Here is a 22,239-nt window from a genome sequence, read left to right as displayed (position 1 = left end):
TTCCCACTCAACTTCAGGCAACCACTGATCTGCTTTCTGTCTCTAGACTGGCGTTTCTCGAAATTTCGTATAAATGGAATCATAAAGAAAGTAGTCTTTTATGTCTGTCCTTCTTCATTTAGCATACTATTTTTTTTTTCCTTTTTGTCTTTTTTCGTGACCGGTAAGGGATCGCAACCCTCAGTGTCGCGCCCGTACCGGACCAGGACCGGCAACGGGATCGCACCCCTCGGTGTTGCTCCTGCACCTCGCTCAGCCAATGAGCGGGAACCGGTCTGTATGTGGGATCCGAACCCTTGGCGGGAGCGCCGCCGCGTTCCCAAGCGGCGCACTGTAGCAGTGCGCCACCGGGCCGGCCCTAGCATACTATTTTTGAGGTTCATCCTTGTAGCATGTAACAGTAGTTCATTCCTTTTTTTTTTTTTTTTTTCCTTTTTGTCTTTTTTCGTGTCCGGCAACGGATCGCAACCCTCAGTGTCGCGCCCGTACCGGACCAGGACCGGCAACGGGATCGCAACCCTCGGTGTTGCTCCTGCACCTCGCTCAGCCAATGAGCGGGAACCGGTCTGTATGTGGGATCCGAACCCTTGGCGGGAGCGCCGCCGCGTTCCCAAGCGGCGCACTGTAGCAGTGCGCCACCGGGCCGGCCCCAGTTCATTCCTTTTTATTGCCAAATAATTATTCCATTATATGAACATACCACATTTTATTTACTCATTTACCAGTTGATGAACAGTTGGATTATTTACAGTTTTTGGCTATTAGTAATAATGTTATAAACATCCTTGTATACATCTTTATGTCGATGCATGTTTTCATTTTTCTTGAATAGATACTTGGGAATGAAATTTCTGTGTCATATCATAAGTCTATGTTTTAACTCTTTGACAAACTACCAGACTGTTTTCCAAAGTGACTGAATCATTTTATATTCCAGGAACAGTGCATAAGTGTTCTAGTTTCTCCACATCTTGATCGATACTGTTACTGTCAGTATTTTTTTTTTTTCCTTTTTGTCTTTTTTCGTGTCCGGCAACGGATCGCAACCCTCAGTGTCGCGCCCGTACCGGACCGGGACCGGCAACGGGATCGCAACCCTCGGTGCTGCGCCCGCACCTCACTCAGCCAGTGAACGGGAACCGGTCTGTATGTGGGATCCAAACCCTCGGCGGGAGCGCCGCCGCACTCCCAAGCGGCGCACTGTAGCAGTGCGCTACCGGGCCGGCCCATACTGTCAGTATTTTTAATAACAGCCATTCTGATATATGTGTGTAGTGTAATCTCATAGTGGTGATACTTTGCATCTCCCTAATGATTAATGGTGTTGAACAGCTTTTCATGTGTTTATTGGTCATTTGCATATCTTTAGTGAAATATCTATTTGTACATTTTGCCCAATTTTTTATTTGGGTAGTTCGTTGTCTTATTGAGTTGTAAGAGAATTTATATATTTTGGTTATATGTTCTTTATTAGATATATGATTTGCAAAGATTTTCTGCCATTATATGACTTGCCTTTTCATTTTCTTAATGAAGAGCAAAGGTTTTTAATTTTGATGAATTGTTATAGATTTTTTTTCTTGTATGGATTCTGCTTTTAGTATCTTGTTTAAGAGATCTTTGCCTAATCCAAGGTCACAATGATTTTCTTCTTTGTTTTCTTTTTGAGCAAGAGTCAGCAAACTATAGCCAGAGGACCCCATCTGGCCCACATCCTGTTTTTATAAATAAGATTTTATTGGAACATAGCCATGTCCATTGCTATAGAGACTCTGTGGCCCAGAAAACCTAAAATAGTTACTTTATGGCTTCTTTCGAAAGATTTTTGTTGACCCCTGTTCTAGAAGTGTTATAGTTTTATTTTTTAGTTCTAGGATTCAGTTTTAGTTAATTTTTGTGTATGGTTTGAAGCAAAGGTCTAAGTTCATTTTTTTTGTGTATAGATATGCAATTGTCCCAATTCCCTTTGTTAAAAAGTCTATGCTGTATGTAATAAGTCATTTTCTTTGTGCTTTTTTCAAGATTTTCTCCTTGTCTTTGGTTTTCAGCAGTTTGATTATGGTGTATCTAGATGAAGATCTCTTTGTGCTTATCCTATTTTGGATTTGTTGAACTTCTCGGATCTATAGATTAATGTTTTTCATAAAACGTGGAAAGTTTTCAGCTACTATTTCTTCTAATATTTTTATTGTCTTCTTTCTGGGACTCGTATTACATGTATGCTGGCATGCTTGATGTTTATAAGTTTCCAATGCTCTGTTCATTTTTCTTCAATTTTACTTTTTTCTATTCTGAGTGGATAATTTCTTTATTTTGTGTAATTTCACAGATTCTTTCTTATGTAATATCACATCTGCTCTTCAGACCATCTAGTGAATTTTTCATTTCAGATAGTCTACTTTTCAGTTCTAAAATTTCCACTTGGGGGCCAGCCCGGTGGCGCACTGGATAGTGCGCCGCTTGGGAAGCACGGCAGCACTCCCGCCCGAGGGTTCGGATCCCACATACAGACCGGTTCCCGCTCACTGGCTGAGCGAGGCGCGGGAGCAACACCGAGGGTTGCAATCCCATTGCCGGTCCCCGGTCCAGTACGGGGGCAACACTGAGGGTTGCGATCCGTTGCCGGACACGGAAAAAAGACAAAAGACAAAAAATAAAAAAATAAAAAAATAAAATAAAATAAAATAAAATTTCCACTTGGTTCTTTTTAATAGTTTGCATTTCGTTGTCGATATTTCCTATTTGTTTAGTTATGTCATTGTGTGTGTGTGTGTATTTATTTTTAGTTAAGTATGCCTTCTTTTAATTCTTTGAATATACTTATAATAACTGTTTAATATCTGGTCTTACTCAGAAACAGCTTCTGCTGGCTACTTACCTCCACACCCCCCGAGTATGGGTCATAGATTGCTGTTTCTGTGATGGCTTAGAATTTTTTCTTGGAACTGAGCATTTTACATAGTAAATTATAGCAACTGTGGAGTCTGATTTTATTCATTTTTTTTCCCTGCAGGTTTTATGTATAATGTATGTATTTAGTAACTTGCATGGATTTCAGCTGCAGAATTTGTCTTCCACACCATGTATGGCTACTGATGCATCTCCTCAGCTTTTATTTTTATTTTTTAGCTTGGCTTTCTAGGGTTTACCTGTGATTGGATAGCTTAGTATTTAGCAGATGATTGGTTGGAGATTGTGCCTGAACACTTTGAGCTAGTAAAGCTTTCATCTTCTGCTGGTAGATTGTTTGTGCTTTGGGGAACACATTCAAAGTTCAGTCTGTTTTCATGTTTGACTCTTTTACTTTCTGTTGGGTTGTCTGAGGTTTCCTTGTGAGGATTTCTGTCAGTCAGGGATATGTGGAGAGTTTGGTCTTTCTCAAGTATCCAGTTTTCTCTGTGCATACTCTCATTCTCCCAATTAGCTGGCATTTTGTGGGGGGCTTGAGACCTTATGATTCTCCCCTGCATGTGTGTGCAAGCCTCTTGGTCAGCCAGGGGTGTGTGGAGGGCATAGGCCTTTTCCTCAGGATATGTAGAGAATCTAGCAAGTCTCTCTCTGGCTCTCCCATTTCTAGGATCTCCCTTTAAAATTTGTAGGTAGTCATCAGGTTTGTGGCTTGCCCCAATTGGTATAGCAATCTCAAGCTAAGAGTGCTACAAGCTTTTCTGTTACCCACTGCATGAGGTTTTCTGCTCTTTGCTCCAAATCAAAGTCATTTCCCTTTGGCTATGAAGGTGCTGGCTTTCACAGCCATCTCTCATGTTCATGGAAACTCTGTGTCAGGGGAGCTGGGGTAGGGGGATGGAAGCAACCCTTGGTAAGATGCCTGACTTCTACCATTGTTACCAAGAAGTTCTGTTATTTTTCATGAATAAATTCCCCTCATTGTGTTTTTTTTTTTTGACCTTTGGTTGATGTTCAGAGCACAATAATGGTTGTTTTTGAAAGTTTCATCCAGTTATATAATTGTTTTTTGAAGGGGTAAGATTTTGTAATCCTTCATGGAAAGTCCAACTTCAGAACATGGTTAAACATAGGAATATTATATTTCAAAGCCAAATGTTCTTTTCTCTAATTCATGCTTCTTTGTTTATGGGGATAGAGACAGGTGATTTTTTTTTTTTAAAGAGGGATGACAAAGAGTGGGGAATGGGTGAGCCTTGATTCAAGTCTTAGGTTTGCACGGAGGGTAAGACTTTTACCTCTGTATGGATTTGCAAGCTCAAACTGAGGTTAATTGAGGGTTTTAGTGTGGTTTATGGAGAGTAGATGTGTTCTTTCTTCAGAGTGAGCCAACAATTGTTGACAAAATATCTTTCCTGTAGTTTTCTTTGCTTGATAATAATTTTTTGAAATAGGTATTGTAATTATGATTATTTTACAGATAAGGAGGTAAATTCTCAGGTTGGGAACTTACCAATACTTTCAACATTTGAATGTGGTGGGGATGGTACTTGAACCCATTTTTTCTGGCTTCTCCTTGTTCTTTATATTCTATATAACTGCTTCCCTACCATATAATAATTACTTGCAGACTCTTTGATGATCTCAGTGTATTTATTTATGTAGGTAGTAGTTGAAGTTAGAATAATTCATAACAATCTTCCTAAATTTTTACTAGGAGCTAAAATTCTTTTCTTTCAATTGATAATCACTCTTAACTAATTGAAGAGCCCCTATTCATTCAGGCAGTTTTTTAGCAAACTGGTAAGAGTCAGAGAAAGAGATATTCCATGGCAGCTTCCTCTGCCAGCTTCCTTTTTTTTTCTTACTCCATAGATGCAGATTCTGCCCAAGAAGCCCCTGCATTGCAGAGGGACTGGAGATCTGTATGATCTGTTTATTTCGCAATTGACAAGGGTAAGGGGGCCTTTATGGGGGAGGCGCTTGGGTTCCCTGGACTTAGTTTTATGCAGCTGGGCTAACATTTATTTTGGGATTACTTAAATTTAGCATTTAAAGAAACCCTTTTATGAATTCTATCTGTCCTACATCAGTTAAGTTCAGACTATCATATCAAAAAGCATTTATTATAATGGTTATTTTTTTTTTTTTAAGCCCGGTTCAGAACAAGTCAGACAAACATGATTCATGCTACTAAAATTCCAAATCTGGGATCATTTAGAATATAAATAATATTGAATATATGTAAGTAAAATTTCACTACAATAAAAATTTTAAAAAGGTTTTGGATAAACATCTATTTCTGTAGCACGTCATAGTTATTCTTTATTAATCTGCTTTGTTTCTTTTCCATAAATCTGCTGATCTGTAGAGTGTGAAAGGGACTTGGAAATGCCTAAACATTGTGGGTGGGTGTGGTGTGTTTTTCTTGCTGCTAGAAATTAATACCTACTTCCTTGAATTCTTTGTCTACCCCAGATGCCAATGAGATTTTGAGGTGTGTCTTCAGACTGTCTTGTATCTGATCATTAGGATAGGCATAAAAGTGCAGTTGGTGACACTTATGGGAGACGAGATAAGTTTTGTAGGTCTCATTTGGCAGGTTTATAGAACAAGTGCCAGAAATGGTGGTATTTATAATAGGATAGTATTAAAATAGCTAAGGAAGAGTTTAATGCTCTATTAAAATTGCAGGAGGATTGGGCAGATGATTGTAGCCTTGACGGGTAGTTGAGAAGGTTTGAGTTGATGATGGTCTGATGGGCTTATTTTTATTTTTGAAGGTATTATCATACCTAGGAATAAAATAGATTTGTTTACTGAAAGAAGTAGTGTACATTTCTGTAATTAAAAATGCTATTTTTAGTATTCTGTACTACTCATATTTTCAGATCGTCCTCTTTAAACATTTAATTTATAGATTTTAATAATTCAACAATGATATTATGTATGTTATCCTTACCACTATTAATAAATATTCCACTTTCTAGTGCCAACACATTTAGGAAACTATTTTTATTCTTAAACATCTTAAATGACTTTTTTTCTGTTTTTTTTTTTTTTTAAAGCCATAAGGATGAGTTTACCATTATTCCTGTACTGGTTGGAGCTCTGAGTGAGTCAAAAGAACAGGAATTCGGAAAACTCTTCAGTAAATATCTAGCGGATCCTAGTAATCTCTTTGTGGTTTCTTCTGATTTCTGCCATTGGGGTAAGTTCTAGATTTTAACATATCATGGTAGATATTATATACTTGTGGTTAAAAGTCTCTAAGCTCTGATTTTCAGTTCTTTATCACTTTCCTTGGAAAGTTTTACTTTTAGCAGCAATGTTTAAAAAGTGAATTAAAAAAGTCTTTTGGTCATTTATAATAGTGAATTGTGGATACATTTCCAAAGGCGACTGGTTTAATTGGATTCACACTGTGAGGGCATCCCTGCTTAGATGCTTATGTTAGTGGGAGTTAAGATCTTTTAACCCCATTTCTAGGTAGATGTGTATGGTAGATTCTCTGAAGTTAGTTTTGGTAAGTAAAACAAATGTTGTTCTTTAGAATGTAGAAGAGCACTGTGTGCTATGCCAGTCCTTTTCCACATTTCCTTTTTTGTAATTAGTCTTTCTTTCTTTCTTTTTTCCCTTCGGTGCTTATTTTTTGCCCACAATTGCCATCAGTTTAGAGCTACACTCCAAAGATTGTAACACGTTGGCTATTAGCACTGTGGTCTTCATTGGTAATGCTTTATAAGGGTAAGGATTCTTAAGTGATTTTTATGATTATTGTGAATTAAAAGAATAAGGACACTTCACAGAGAATAGATCATAAAGGAAGTAAGACATTTCTGGATGACTCTTTTAGTAAACTTTGTTTTCACATTCTTTGGATGCAGGTTTACTTTCATTTACCTATTACTGCCTCAGATTATTTTGAAGTTCCATTTCTTTTAGGGCGTCTCTTTGACTTAGTAAACTTTGTTTTCACATTCTTTGGATGCAGGTTTACTTTCATTTACCTATTACTGCCCCAGATTATTTTGAAGTTCCATTTCTTTTAGGGCGTCTCTTTGAGCCATTTATTTGTTAGTTTAAGGATGTCAGTATCTGTTCATTCATCAGTTATTTCTTTGACTATTAGAAAACATAAAACATAAGACCATAATTTTTAGGATAGGGTGCTAGAATGGGCAAAAATACATCCTCAATTATATGTAAGGAACCGTAGCTTTTTACATGTTGTACCCACTGATTGCCAGAATTGATGCAACATTTATCTGGCCTGGGTAGGCTGGTGTCATCTCTTGCTTCCTTTTCTGAATGGACTTCTTAAATTTGAGATCTCAGTTCAAGAGAACTGTCTTCCCTAATGGTATAGATAAGTTGTTTGTGTAAGATACTGATTCTCAAGTAGGGATGATTTTCCTCCCAGGGGGCATTTGAAAATGCATGGAGATATTTTTGATCATCACAACCGGGATGGGATTTGGAGGGTGGTGATGCTTTTGACATCTAATGAGTAGAGCCCAGGGAAGCTGCTAAATAAACATCTTGCAGAGCACGGGACAGCCCACCGCATCAAAGAATTATGTAGCCCAGAGTGTCAGTAGTGCTGAGTTTTAGGAAACCCAGATTTAGGATGTACAGGCAGCTGTGCCTCTTTTCCAAACCCCTGAAGAAACCCTCAGGGTTCTTTAATAACTGATTCTGTTGGCTAGTTGGTAGAAATTATTTTTTATGCCTGTAAGTATCTGAAGGCTAGGTAGATGCTTAAAAAGAGTTTCCTTCTTGGGAATTAAAAAATTTATTAATAATTGATCTTAAAAGCTAAGGAGTATCATTACTGGAAAAAGGGCTATTTTTCTTAGTATTGTGAATTTATGTTTATAACAAAGCATGTCCTTATGTTTTATTTTAATTTTATGAAATTAAAATTCTTGAAGCTGGTTCCCTGTCCGCCTTCATTTTTAAGGCTGTTATACATCACATGATATAAATAATTAGTTACCATGATATTGTTCTTCAGAACCTGGGCTCCTCCTCTAGGTTGGCAGCATATGAAACCACAACATAAATCCATATAAAACATCTGTAAACACCTTACTGTTGTTCTTTTCTGTGGAATCATCCTTTTTACCTCATTGATAAAGAATTTTAAAGGAAACAAACCCTAGTCCACTACTATAGTTAACTACAGTGGATGAGAGAGAAGATAAATTTTGTTTTATATTATACCTACATTCTCAGGAAATTTTTAGGCCATTTGTTGCCTGATTTCTTAGAGATTTTGGTATTTAAATTGTAAGATAGGATTTCTAGGTGATAATTATAAAAAAGAACCCAAAACTTCCAAAGGTTTTTAAATGATAGCTTATGAGAATTATCCAGAGACTAAAATATTTGTATTTACATTTGCTGGTTAAGTAATAGAACTTTTCCAAGCCTTCATTTTTTAGTATCATTTTCACTAACAGGACTCATTAAGTATTTACTTTATACTTATGGAAAGCTTTGTGCTAATTCTTACTGAGAAATTTGATGGGGGTTTGTGGTAAGTGAAAGCTGTTACATGGATAATATTCCAAAACTGATAACCTCCTTGCTACCATAGTAATACTGTCATTCTTGTAAAGTAACTAACATTTTCTATTTTGAATGCCTTTTGAAGTAGTATGAATGGTTGGCTAGTTATGGGGTAGGCAATCTTTATTTAGGAATTAAGTTTTGTGTTTCTCAAATTTGTGCTCTAGTGGCACTGGGCATCTTTCTTAAATTAATGAGTGATAGATTATCATCTCAAAAATTAGCTTATCCTCATAAAGGTAATACTTTTGGAGGTTTTTTCTTTTTTTTTTTTTTTTAAAGATACTATACAGATTGATTTATACCATACGAAAGCAGTCATAACACTGAATTCTAAGTAATTTCACAGGAAGGATCCAATTCCTCATGTACGCAGAGACCTTAAAAGGTTCATTGAGTTACCTCTTAACACACTCCGTATTTCTAATTATAGCTTGATTTTTGAAGAAAAATCACTTAATGATTATGGTACATTTGACAAATTACTCAGATATACAGTGAAATATTGGTTTTGTTGAATAATAATAGATTAGATTACTGGCAGTGGCTGCATTTTTCATTTCTACTGATTGTTTCTCCTTGTGTTTTGTCCAGCTTTTTTGAAAAATAAAGTGGTAAGCTTGGTAATAGAGGCAGTTGGGATTCCTATATGTAAATCGGGAAGGTATTTTTCTTGTTGATCTTGTTAGCCAATGCCCATTAGAAAAATGACTTCTTTTTTAAAAATGTATTTAACTTTAAAGATGTTCATCTTTTAGATCCTACTTAGCTTTTATTTAGACTTGAAAAGAGACATTAGAGATAGACAAGTAGAAAGACTAAAATACTCTCAAGTTTTGTTTTTGGGTGAGACAAGCCAAGAGAAAGACAGGAATCTAGATTCTACTCTCCCCTTTCTTTGTGTCTCCTTTTTTGAATTCCGCAAAAGAAACCCTGCATTTCAATTCCTGCTTTTTATCTCATCATCAGTCTTAGACATATGAAAATGTATCAGTCAGTGCCATAGGATGATGTTTCTCAGATAACACTTACAATGATCCTACTTCATTCACCCTTCCAGCTAGTAGTAGGAAGTAGAATAAGTGAAAAGACACTTGCTGCTAGTGTTTGATTTTTACTGTAGTTAAGTTTTCCCCATACTTTGTGTACTTATCAAGTTCTACATCATATAGGATGGCTCTGTATGAGGAAATTTTGCCTGGACCTATTTTAATTTTTCTGATTAAAAGAATTTTTATTCTGTTTTCCAAGTTTCAGCTTTGCTCTTCTCCACTTACCCTGTTAGTCTTTGTATTTTTAGGAAATTTTGCCTGGACCTATTTTAATTTTTCTGATTAAAAGAATTTTTATTCTGTTTTCCCAAGTTTCAGCTTTGCTCTTCTCCACTTACCCTGTTAGTCTTTGTATTTTCCCGGCTTCCCTAAAATGTATATTTCCAAATTTAGATTATTGACAGCTTTCACTAATGTAGTTTTGTTAACATCTAAGAAATTTATGAATGAAATTGAATCTAACAAATTGATTTTTTAAAAGTGGAGTCATGCTTATATTTGATTTGCCTTTTCTGGTGGTTTTGCACATCATAAATTTACTTGGTAAATATTTATGATGGATTATGTTGTTTTGTTAAACTATGAATAAAGTTTACTATAGTCTCTTCAGCAATTTTGAATTTTTATCCATAAACTAGGTACACATAATTGTCTAGGTATACATAATTTCTTTCTTATAAATATGTGCCACTTACAAAAAGTGGCATTTCCCTAAATATTTATGAAATTTATGTCTTTGCTCAGATTTCTTCTTTAATATGCATTGATAAGTGATTTAGGCATACTCTTCTTCCTTTTTTGTTAGTCTCTTGGGTGTGAGGGTGTTACTGTTTTCTAAATATTTAAATTGGTTTGAGTGTAAGTTAGCAAATTTCTGAAATATATATCTTATCCAAACTTTCATATTTGTCTTCTCAGATATTTGTACATTCTGATTTTTACATTTTTGATCTTTTGCACATTTTTAAATAAGGCTAACACTTTTACATTATAACTAAGACTTCAGAATGAAAGGACAATACTATTTAACTTTTAAAAATGATTACCTTATTTGATGCTACTTAGGTAACATTTCCTTTGTGAACTACATTTTCCTTTTTTTCTTTAGTAGTAATTTGAATTATGAATGTCCTCAGTATAGGTTCTTAGTATAGAATAGCCTAAATTATCTGTCTCACAGGTAGTTGTGAGGTTTAACTCAAATATTTGAAAATGGTTTAACGTATTAAAAAATGATAAAGTAAATGTAAAACAGTACAGTTTTTATTGGATGTATATCTGAAAGTCTGTCTTATTGGGTGATCTTTTGGGGACTTTATAGATAAGCTTTCCAAGGTCACTGTTTATTTCTGCAGTCCAGTGCATAGCTTAAATGTTGAGGTATTCAAATATTTTTTACTTTTGTTTTGAGGTACTTAAAAATTAGTGTTGGTTCTTGTACCATTCATTGTTATGTTTGTCCTCATTAGTTGATTGTTGTGTGTTAAACAGACATCCCTGGAGCTTATTCTCCACACTCTGTGAATCCACTCATTAATCACCAGTCACCTTTGGAGATGGGAAAATTACTTACCTGTATTTCTTTTTCTCAGAAAGAGTGCTCTGGAATGGATTCACAAATGAGCTACCCTCCCTCCCTCAAAGAGTAAGGTTTCTGCTTTACAGGATTTTTTTCTTGGGTTATTTTTCCTCTCATCTTTTGAATTTGAAAAGAACTGAGGGAAGGCACCTGAAGAAACTACTGTCATAATCACTAGGGGAGTTCCAAAGCTTATGTTGCCCCTAGGGGCAGTTTCAATGGCTCTTAAAGCTAGAAAGCTCATACTTGGAGTTGAAACGGGGGCTCAAAGAATCCATTTTCCCAGTGTACCTTCTGAAAGGATAAATTTCAGGTAAGTAATTTTCTCTTACTATGTGATATGATCTATTCATACTTATGAAAACACTCAAGTCCAGTTCTCCAGGTACAGAGGCAACTATATTTGTTCACAGTTTAGATTCATAACCTTTACTAAATTTCAGAAATATGAAAACTTGTAAAATAAATTTGCTCATGAGATACATAAAATCATAGTTTATTTTAAATCAACAATAAATATTTAATGAAAGGTGCATTTATGATCACTGTATTGTGCTATTGCTGTCATTTCCCTTATTATTAAAGTCTTGAGAAACTTACTGTTTTTAATAGTAAGAAACAAAAAAGAGTCTTTTGAACTCAATTTCCAAGTTGTGATTGAGTAAAGTTGTATATGTGTGTGTCTGTAAATACATATATATATATATACACACACACACACACACATACATACAAGGTAGGATGATGGCATCTGTTTGTTTCAAATTAGATGCTTTCTGTATGTATGAGTATATTGACCAGAATACATTGCTGAAGTAATTATAAATTTTTAAAAGTTATCGTGAGACAGTTTGAGCTGTTATAAGTAAAATATTTATTCATCGTAGCAGCTATATGTAGTGTGGATTTAGCTTTTTAACTGATAGATTGTTTAGAGCTATTCAACTATACTCAATTTTTCAGCTACTAAATGTGATTGGTTACTAAAGAGTAACAAAAAGTAGATAGAAAAATATTAAGCAAATTGGTTTAATGTGTATTTTGTTATTCTCAGTAAATCACATGTTGATTCAGTATTTTAAAGTATTTCAAATATTCCATGTACTTTTTCTTCAGAAGCAGGTTTAAGTGAGATTCACATAGAAAATGTAGTTACATTTTTCACTTACTATTAAGGTAGAGTTGACCAACTTCAGCCATTTGAAACAACAGCTCTGAAATTGGAAGTAAGCAGAAAAGATTTTTGTGTAGCAAATGGTTATCACAAAGTACATGCATTTTTCTCTGCACCTGGGAATAGCAGTCTTTTATGTCCCAGCAACAAGGCTTATTGTCAGTAGCTAAAACTAACAGTTGTTTCCAGAAGCAAGGAAAAGAGAATGTATTAGTATAAACCTGGAGTATTTCAGGTTCAAAGAACCAAAGTATATATTACCTTGATTTCTTCCAAGGATATTATTCTTATTATAGCAACAGTGAGTCAGAATTTTCTTGATTAAGGCATTTATTTAATTGTTAATTTGTTTCACAAAAGATTTTGGGTAGCTTTATTAAAAGAACTTTGAAATAGAAGTGAAAATTTAGTACCCTTGAATTGAATCAGTAAGTTACTATGTCTGAACTTTAGATTTGGCTTAGAGCAGCCTTCTGAGAGCCACCTGGCAAGTGGGAAAAATAGAGTCAATTATATAGTTCTCATTATTAGGTATGTATGAACTATATACATTTTTTTTAAAGAAAAAGAAAGTATACCTAACTCTAAATTTTGAAGGAAATGTCTGGTGAATTATTTAATATAAGAGGCATTGAGTGATAAATTATTATGTTATCCTTAAGCATTTTTTTAGTTCAAGGACTGTAGTAGATCTCATAACTATGGCAACATGCAGTAATCTTCATTGTTATATTCAGAAAGCAGATATTATTTCAGATCCCATTGCTTGGTTCTAGGGTATCATTAGTTATAAGATGCATACTGATTTAATAATGGCTCTTGGGGGAAGATAAGGACTACACATTGAGTAATTGTATGTGTTAATGTATGTGAACAGTTAAAATGTAAGAATTGGACTTGGTTAGCTCATCTGGTTAGAGTGTGGCCTTATAACACCAAGGTCAAGGGTGTGGTTCCCCGTACCAGCCAGGTGTATCCCCCTCTCCCCCCGACCCCAATGTGAGAATTAAGGAAATATGGTATATTTTAGAAAGGTGACCATCAAAGATGATCAGCATCAACAAATGAATGAAGTGTTACGTTCTGTGATGTGTGGTTTTCCCAAGGAAAGGACATTAAAGAGGGTTTTATAATTTTGCACTTCTCATTATTTATAAGATAATTTTTCATAAGATGAACAGAAAACTAAAAATCATCATTATCCAGCCAAAGAAAAACATCTCTTCAGATGTGAACATAACACTTGGCTATATTAGCATTGCTTTAAACATGAAGCACAAGACACATAATGTGTGTACGTGATTAGTACTGTCTAATCCCTTTAGAAATGCATTTTGGTGGATCTTTAAGGAAATATAAAAGTAATGAGTTCATAGGAAAAAAGGCATTGCTAAAAGATTTTGGTATATCTGAAATATGTAGTCATTTGAATAACAATCCATAATTAGTTATGGATATATTTAACTTTTGATTTTCATGTGACTGCAGTAGGAAACAATTTATTTTCTGAACCTTTTGTTTTCTGTCTTCTTTTTAAGCTTTTTCCATTTTACTCTCTTTGTTCTTTGGAGAACAGCTACGCTTTGAATGTTCTGTGCTTATACTCTTATTTTGTGCCAGGGCAGGACTATTTATTATATTTATCCTTTTGTGTGTCCTATTCACATCACATAAGGCACTTGTATTGATCCTTTTCCAAGTAGTGTGAAAATGAAATAAATTTTTTTATCGAGGTCATAAAAATCACACAAGCATCTCTGATCTACACATTTTTTTTTTCTGTAATAGAGGTCAAATCTTTGCATTTGTACAGCAAAAGCTAAGCTTTCATTGTTTTGTTACACTGAGCTAGCTTTCTTAAGCCAAATATTCTTGAATCATATTCTTTGGGTTTACTTTCTGTTATAGACTGATAAAATGTTTAACAATGCTTCTAACTTATAAGCTGTTTTGTTTCCTTAATTTTGTATTGCTGGTGACTTTAAGGTTCCTACAGTTCATAATAGTTTTTAACATCATAAAACACTGGTGATATATCATTTCTTTATTACCTTCCCAAATATGCCTTTTATTTTTATGTATGAGGGCTCTTGGGAATGATTCTCTCAGAGGCTTAAGCTGTGCTTTGCCTTTCATGAGAACTGAAATTATTTGGTAAGCGCTTGCTTTCTTTTTAGCTTCTAATTTTTCCCTATTTTATTTTGTACATGATATTTGTTTCAAGGTCAAAGGTTCCGTTACAGTTACTATGATGAATCCCAGGGGGAGATTTATAGATCCATTGAACATCTAGATAAAATGGTAAGTCTTTCAGGTGTGGGGTTTTAATGCTCTAAGGCTTTTTCTTTAATTTCAGATTAGTGATTCAAGACTTAATATGTTGAAATATACAATGGCCTAGTAATTCTTTCCCTATCTTTAATTAAACATACAAAATGCAATTTGTCATCATCTGAATATTGACTATAAGAATAATCCCTGTTCTACTAGTAGAAATTTCCTTCATCATAATTTTATTTGGTTAATGAGACTCTTTAAGAATAATTAGATATTGATTTTAAATTCTTCTCGGAGAAGTATCTTTGCTTTAGGGACAAGAGGATACTAATGCCATTACTTACTGTTAAACAGTAACAACCGTAGCAGATTATGGGATACCTTGACTTGACTCTTAATTCCTATTCGTTTGATGGCTACCTGTAGTATTTCTTTTGACTCTTTCTGAACTATTGTTGTTTCTTACAACTTATTAAATAACTTAGTATATTTTTAGATTTGATAGAAGGCCAAACTACTGTTCTTGAGTGATGCTTAAGATTTTTTTGAATTAGCTAATTTTCAGAGTTGTGCTCTGTGGGAGAAAATATATGTAGACTTGAAGTGTAAATAACCTAAAATTTTAAAATGTTTGCTTGAAAGTCTTTATTTTGTCAATTATAAACTTTCCCTTCTGGAAATAATATCATAGTCTTATGATGACAGTATGCAGGAATTCCGGTATACATAAAATTTAGCTAACTTAAATTTTGTCCATTATGCTAAAGGGATTTATACAAACACTTTATTTTGTTTTATTTTAAGTTTTGATATTTCAGACATGTTTATTTTGAAATTATTTTGACGGTTTTCTTCACATTTTTCAGAACTTCTCAAACTTACATTTAGTGAGATTAATAATTTTAAACATAATAAATTTGCACCATTGATGTATTTCTGTAAAATCTCCTGTAAATCAAATTGTTATATATCGTATTGTATTTTTGTTTTGATTTTAATTTCTCTTTGATTTGAAGCATATTAACTAAGTCTTGAGCTGTATGTTTCTATCTTCTGCAGCCTTTAAGTGTCTATTAAATAGACCTATTAAAAAAGATTAAGAAAACAAAATTACTTTTATAAATGCAAACAATTTTTCTCTCTCCTCTTGTCATTTGTTCTTCCTAAAAATTCTTAGTTTTTTCTTTTTTGGCCATTTGAATTTTTCTTAAATAGTATTTCAATTTGTTGTTTTAAACATAGAATTTAGAAATATAATTATATTTTATCTACCCTAAAAGTACAATAGATATTGATCCTACGGTCATTTTTTTCATGAAGTAATATGGTAGTCATAGTACTTGTTTTAATATTTAAAAAGTCACATAAATAATTTTGGTATTAAGTATAGCAGAACTGTCACTAACTTGCTCTGTGACCTCTGACAGATCATTTAAATTCTGTAGTCTTCCCTTCCTCATCTATAAGAAGAGAGACTTGGGCCAGTTGGTCTCTAAATTGTCTTGAAATTGTGTCAGTCTATAAGTCTGTGATAAGTTCAAATCAATTTTACCATTGTGCAAAGCTTTATGCATATATTTTAATCTAAAGTAGATAAAATATTTTGGTAAGGAATCTGGATCTGAACCTATAGATGGAATATGTCATACAGTGTATTTTATTAATGCCAAATGTAATGAATGTAAATTCAGTTTCTTAGGATATTTAATCATATTTAAATTTATCTTAATTGTTAACTTAAATCCAACTATTTTCTAATACTTTTAGAATTTTGTTTGGATTTTAATTTATTGACTCTTCTTTTGGTTTTGGCTGTTGTCATTTTAGTTGATTTAAGTCCTTTTTGGTTTCTGGATCTGTCTTATTATTATGAGGTTTAGTTCTCAGTTGCCTCAGAAAATTTTTCTAGTTCTGTCATCATTTATTTTATTCATGTAGCAAATGGTTAATGGGTGTCTAGTATGTGTCTGGTACTGTGTGAGGTGTTGAAGATAACAAGAAGAGTAAACATGGTCCCTGACTTAATGGAATTTGTAGGTCATTGGTCAAACAGACTTACAGAGAAGCTGTTACAATATAGAGATGTGAGAGATGTTTAGGAGGTAAAATGAAAAGGACTTTAGTAACTGTTAGCTACATCATGTTAAGGAAGTGAAGAAATCTGGGATGATTTCTGGGTTCCATGCTTACATAGATGCTGTTACTCACTAATACAGAGAATGTAAGGGGTCAGGTTTAAGGAGAAAATTTTAGACATTGCTTTTGTGTTATGTTTGGAAGTGCATTTTCCAATACTGTAGCTATGAACCACATTTATTTACTGAGTACTTAAAGTGTAATGCAACTTGAGATATGATGTAAGTGTAAAATAGGTACTGGATTTCCGGTACTTATTAAAAAACCATAAAATAGCTTAAAAATAATATTTTATGTTGATTCCATTATGAAGTGATATCTTGGATTGTGTTAAAATATATTAAAATTAATTTCACTTCTTTCATTTTATTTCTTAAATATGGTTACTAGAAAACTAAAAATTATATATATGGCCTGCATTATATTTTTATTTACCAGTGCTGGTTTAGAACATGAAGATAGGTCTGGATAATTTCTTAAATATGGTTACTAGAAAACTAAAAATTATATATATGGCCTGCATTATATTTTTACTTACCAGTGCTGGTTTAGAACATGAAGATAGGTCTGGATAGATATAAACATTTTGAAATTAGTGGTGTATGAGAAGTAGATGGAAAGAAAGGTTATTAATGCCATTGTCCAGAGAGAGTAATGTCAATGTCCAGACTGAGTATATACTTGTAGAATAGGAAGAAAAGAGGAGTTAGGTCAGAGGGAAATACTGTCATTAAGCGAATGAGGAGATAATAGAAAAATAGCAAAAGAATTTTGCTTAGAGAAAACTGAGAATGGGTGATAACACAGAGAGGAGACAGCTTTAACACAGAGGGAGGGGGAGTATCAAATGCTGTGCAGAGGTGAATTAAGTTAAGAATCTTGTAAGAGCAGTTTTAGAAGAATAATTTAAGGTTAGAAGCTAAATTGAATGAAGAGGCGAAGACCAAGTGCCAAAATTCTTCTTTACCAGTTTGATTATGATAGAAAGGAGCAATAGGGGATTTTTTGAGTGTTAACTGGTTTGATGAATGAGGAGATGCAGGGAAGCACAACCAAAGGAAGAGTTTTTAAAGATGGAAACTGAGTTCACTTCGAAATTCACAGTAACATTAATCTCAAATTTTAAGTCTCAGAAAGATATGACTCTCCAAATGATATCATCTATATGATTCTCATTTCTGCCTGGTTTTTGTCCTCGTATTTTCTTTTGATTTAGGAAAGAATATCTATAAGAATAAATTGCTGGGATATGTGAAATGTAAATTATTAGTGGTATGCATGTAAATTTTTCATTAAAATTATCTTTATTTTGGTTAGCTAACCATACAGAAAATGATTTTAAAAGGTATTTCAGTACTAAAAGTTTCCAGAGTAAATAAAGTCTTCTTGGAAATGCTTTTTAGCATGTTTGCACTAAATTTTATGAAAAAGCAATGCTTTTTTTTGATGCCATGCTTTTTGCATCAAAAATAAGAATAACTTCAGCCAGGACCACTCTCTCAAACACCATACGTACCAGCTACTTGCTTGATATTTCCACCTGGATGTCTTATAGACAGTTCGAACAAAACATGCCTAAAACTGAACTCCTGATTTTCTCCCCACAAAAACCTGTTCTATTCATAGACTTTCCCAGTTCAGTTGATGGCAGCTCTATCCTTCTACTTTCCTAACTGGTTTTCTTAAACCTGCTCTTGTCTTCTTCACTCTCAAGTGGCTTAAAGTAGGAACCAAAAGGAATCTTTTTTTTTTCAAAAGGAATCTTTTTAAAACATAGATCATGTCATGCTTCTGCCCAAGTCCCCTGTAATATTTCCCCATTTCAGTCAGAATAAAAGCCTGTGTCTTTAAATGGGTGGGCTACAAGGATCTATTTCTCTCTTACCTTTACTCTTCATTCACTCTACTGTCTACACACTGGTTTCCTTATTGTTCCTCAATAATGCCACGTATGTGCCCTGCTTAGAGCTTTTGCCCTTTCTGCACTTGACAGTTTCATTCACTTACCACAAGTCTTTGCTCATCTTTCTCCTTCCCAGTGGGTCTTACTGACTACCCTATTAATTTTTCATCCTACACCCAACCCTTCTAGCATTCCCACTCCATCTTACCATGATCCACTTTTGCTTCTAACAAATTAAACTATCTACTTACTACATTTTTATCAGTCAGGATATTTGTTTTGTTCACTGATGTATCCAAAGTGCATAGAATAATGATTAGAACATAACGTAGGTGCTCAATAAATATTTTTCAAATGAGTGAATTAATGAATAGAATCTTTCTATAACAATTAAGGAATATGAATATCCTAACTGTAATATGAAAAGGAAAGTAATTAATAATAAATTAGTATATATTTAAGAATGTAAATGCTTAGATACAACTATATTAGAAGATACAGTGTAGTTAGATGCTTCTGCATAATATCATTAATATAACAGCTACAAATGCAAACTTAATATAGGTGTTTTATTTGTGATTCAAATTACTAAGTACCATGGAAAGTAATTAATAATAAATTAGTATATATTTAAGAATGTAAATGCTTAGATACAACTATAGTAGAAGATACAGTGTAGTTATATGCTTCTGCATAATATCATTAATATAACAGCTACAAATGCAAACTTAATATAGGTGTTTTATTTGTGATTCAAATTACTAAGTACCATTTCTGAGTGACTTGATTTTCCAAAATGGTGAACAATTCTGAGTAAACTTGTAAACAAAGCAAAACCACTTTAAATGATGGTTTCATTCCTGGGAAATCCACTGTATGTTAAAATCATGCAAAATGTCTCTGTTTGTATATAAAATGGAATTAAGGTGTAGATAATTAGAAGCAGGTTTTTTTTAAGTTTTATTTTATTTTTTTACCTAAATGGACATGTAAAAGTCTTGTGGATGGAGAACAGTTATTTGTGTATGTGACTGTCCTCTGTATCAGCATCCCTGGAATCCCACTGAATTCTGATAGCATCTCCTAATGACTGGGACACCCAAAAAATGTGCATGATTTTCCATTAAGTTCCTGAAGTGAACAGTTGTTCTGTGACCTTACCCTGCTTAATTTTTCTTCTTAGTACTTACTACTATGTGACTTCTTATTCATTTGTTCATTTGTTTGGTGGCTGCTTCCCCTATAAGATTATGAGCTTCATGAAAAGAGGGACTTTGTCCATTTTGTATCCCAGTGTCTGTGAATGGGTGCTTAATATATATATTTGTTGAATGAATGGGTGGATAAATGGATGGGGGGGTGGTGAGAAATGAAGCTAAAGAGTCGGGAACAGCCTGTTTGAAGGATTTTAAGCAGGGAAGTGATAAAATTAGCTTATATTTAAATAGATCATATGGCTTCAGTATAGCAAAAGGGTTGGAGGAAGGCCAGAGGAGATATGGAGACCAGTTAGGTAGTCAAGGTGAGACATGATGGTAATTTAGACAATGGGCGGGGTGGTCATGGTGGAAGATAGGGACAGAAGTGGATATATTTAGTATATTTTGGAGACAAATTGATGATAAGACTTGGAGATGGGTTGAACTTAGGGGTTGAATAAAGTGTTAAAGATGACTTGTAAATATCTGGCTACGATGCTGGTTGGGTGGTTTTCCTATTCACTTAGGTCAGAAGCACAAGAATAGAGGACCAAATTTTTTTTGTGGGGAAGGGAGATCATAAACTCTATTAGGAATGTGTTATGTTTGCTGTTGCCTTCAAGAAATCCAAGTGGAGATGTCAAGTAGGCATTTGGATTTTCATTTTGCCAGTTATTTTTGAGTACATTCACAGTTCGAGGCTCTGGTGGAGATATGTCAGTAAACAAGCAAACATGGTCTCTGCTGTCATAGAACTTTTATTCTAACTGTTCATGGGTTGACTCTTGGTTTGGAGCTCAGAGGAGTCAGGACTAGAGATATAAGTTTGGGAGTTCTCAATAAGTAATTAAAGCCAGGGCAGAGATGGGATTGTCTGTTGTAGTAATCCTTAACCTCATCACTACAACTAAAATCACTTGTGAAATTTTTTTTAAATATAGTTGTCTACACCCTTCCCTGGAGATCTCCTTTCAGTAATGTATGGAAATAACACCTTTATTCCTAAATTAGCTTTGTGGGTGAATTTGAACTGGCCTACCGTGGCCCCTGATCTGTTGAAGTACAACAAAATTTTCCATTTATCTTCTCTTCCCTTGCCTTCCATTCAGCCCTTTAAATCATTTGTGTACTTAATCACAGAACACTTAATTTTGCAAATGTAAGAATTTGTAAATCAGAGGAATTGATGCTTTTAGCACAAGGAAGATGTTTTCCCAACAACATTGATTTATGTGATGCTCTGAAGTCAGTGAACATACCATTCTCTGGAATTCTGAAATTGTCACATTTAAATTCTTTAATATTCTTCATCTCTCTGTTGTGTAGACGTTCATATTTAACAGTTCTTTTAGTCTTTCTTTTATCTCTATGTTGATTGTTAGTTTACCATAAGAGGACTAGTTCTATTTTCTTTCTTTACTATGATCTGCAAATAGATGGACCTTGGTTTCCTACCTTGAGGCGGAACAAAAAGACTTAACAGTTATCCATTGGCATGACTCGTGTAACTTCTCCTGAAATTATTGCCTTTTTTTGCTAGCTTAGTTAGAAATTTTTGTTAATTAAAAGAATAAGTTGTAAATAGTAGAACCAGTAAGTTCAGGTTGACTTCTCAGTCTGCATCTGATTTACTTTACTTTAGACATCCAAAATTACCAAATATAGTTTTTAAAATTTTATTTAAATAGCTTGGAATACAATTTCTGAATACATATTGAGTATTTGTTTCATGTTAATGTGCTTGAATATAATATTTGATTTAACATTTGACTTGGAGTCGATTTCTGTGGTCTATTTATTGAAATATTTTAGTTTATATACAGAATTTTTAAATGGCTCATAAATGTTCTGTTCTTTTTTGAGCGTACTGTTAATTCAACTTAAAAGTCAGTTCTGGGAGTTAGAATATATGGATCAAAATAATAAGAAGGGTTATCTGTAGACATAAACTTACTTGTTTATATATTCATGTATCTATATAGTTGTCCCTCAGGGTTCCCCAGTGATTGGTTCCTGGACACCTCCCACCCGCTGTGGATACTAAATCTGAGGATGCTCAAGTCCCTTATATAACATGGCACATAGTATTTGCATATAACCTATGCACATCCTTTTGTAAACTTTAAATCTCTTTAGATTACTTATACCTAATACTATGTAAATGCTGTGTCAATAGTTATACTCTTATTTTTTAATTTGTATTATTTTTTATAGTTGTTACTTCTTCTTCTTCTTTTTTTTTTTTAATATATATTTTGGATTTACGAACCCATGGATACAGAGACCCGGCTGTATATGTGCACTTTCTATTACAAGTCTGTATGTGGGATCCGAACCCTCGGCGGGAGCGCCGCTGCGCTCTCAAGCGGCGCACTGTAGCAGTGCGCCACCGGGCCAGCCCCCAGACTATATTTTTTCAAAATTAATGTGTTAATTAA

At 34.0% G+C, this 22,239-nt stretch overlaps 1 protein-coding gene across 1 annotated transcript in view; it reads left to right on the top strand.

The window, feature by feature from the left end:
* Nucleotides 1-22,239, top strand: part of MEMO1 (mediator of cell motility 1) — a 135,811-nt gene that overhangs the window by 107,745 nt on the left and 5,827 nt on the right. Inside the window, exons 6-7 of the mRNA XM_008583356.1 lie at nucleotides 5,976-6,118; nucleotides 14,511-14,587. Of these exons, the coding sequence (XP_008581578.1) occupies nucleotides 5,976-6,118; nucleotides 14,511-14,587 (220 nt within the window). The remainder of the gene's footprint in view (nucleotides 1-5,975; nucleotides 6,119-14,510; nucleotides 14,588-22,239) is intronic.

This window comes from Galeopterus variegatus, unplaced genomic scaffold (genome assembly GCF_000696425.1).
Source record: "Galeopterus variegatus unplaced genomic scaffold, G_variegatus-3.0.2 Scaffold2894, whole genome shotgun sequence".
Classification (NCBI taxonomy): domain Eukaryota; kingdom Metazoa; phylum Chordata; class Mammalia; order Dermoptera; family Cynocephalidae; genus Galeopterus; species Galeopterus variegatus.
This window is presented reverse-complemented; position numbering and strand designations above follow the sequence as displayed.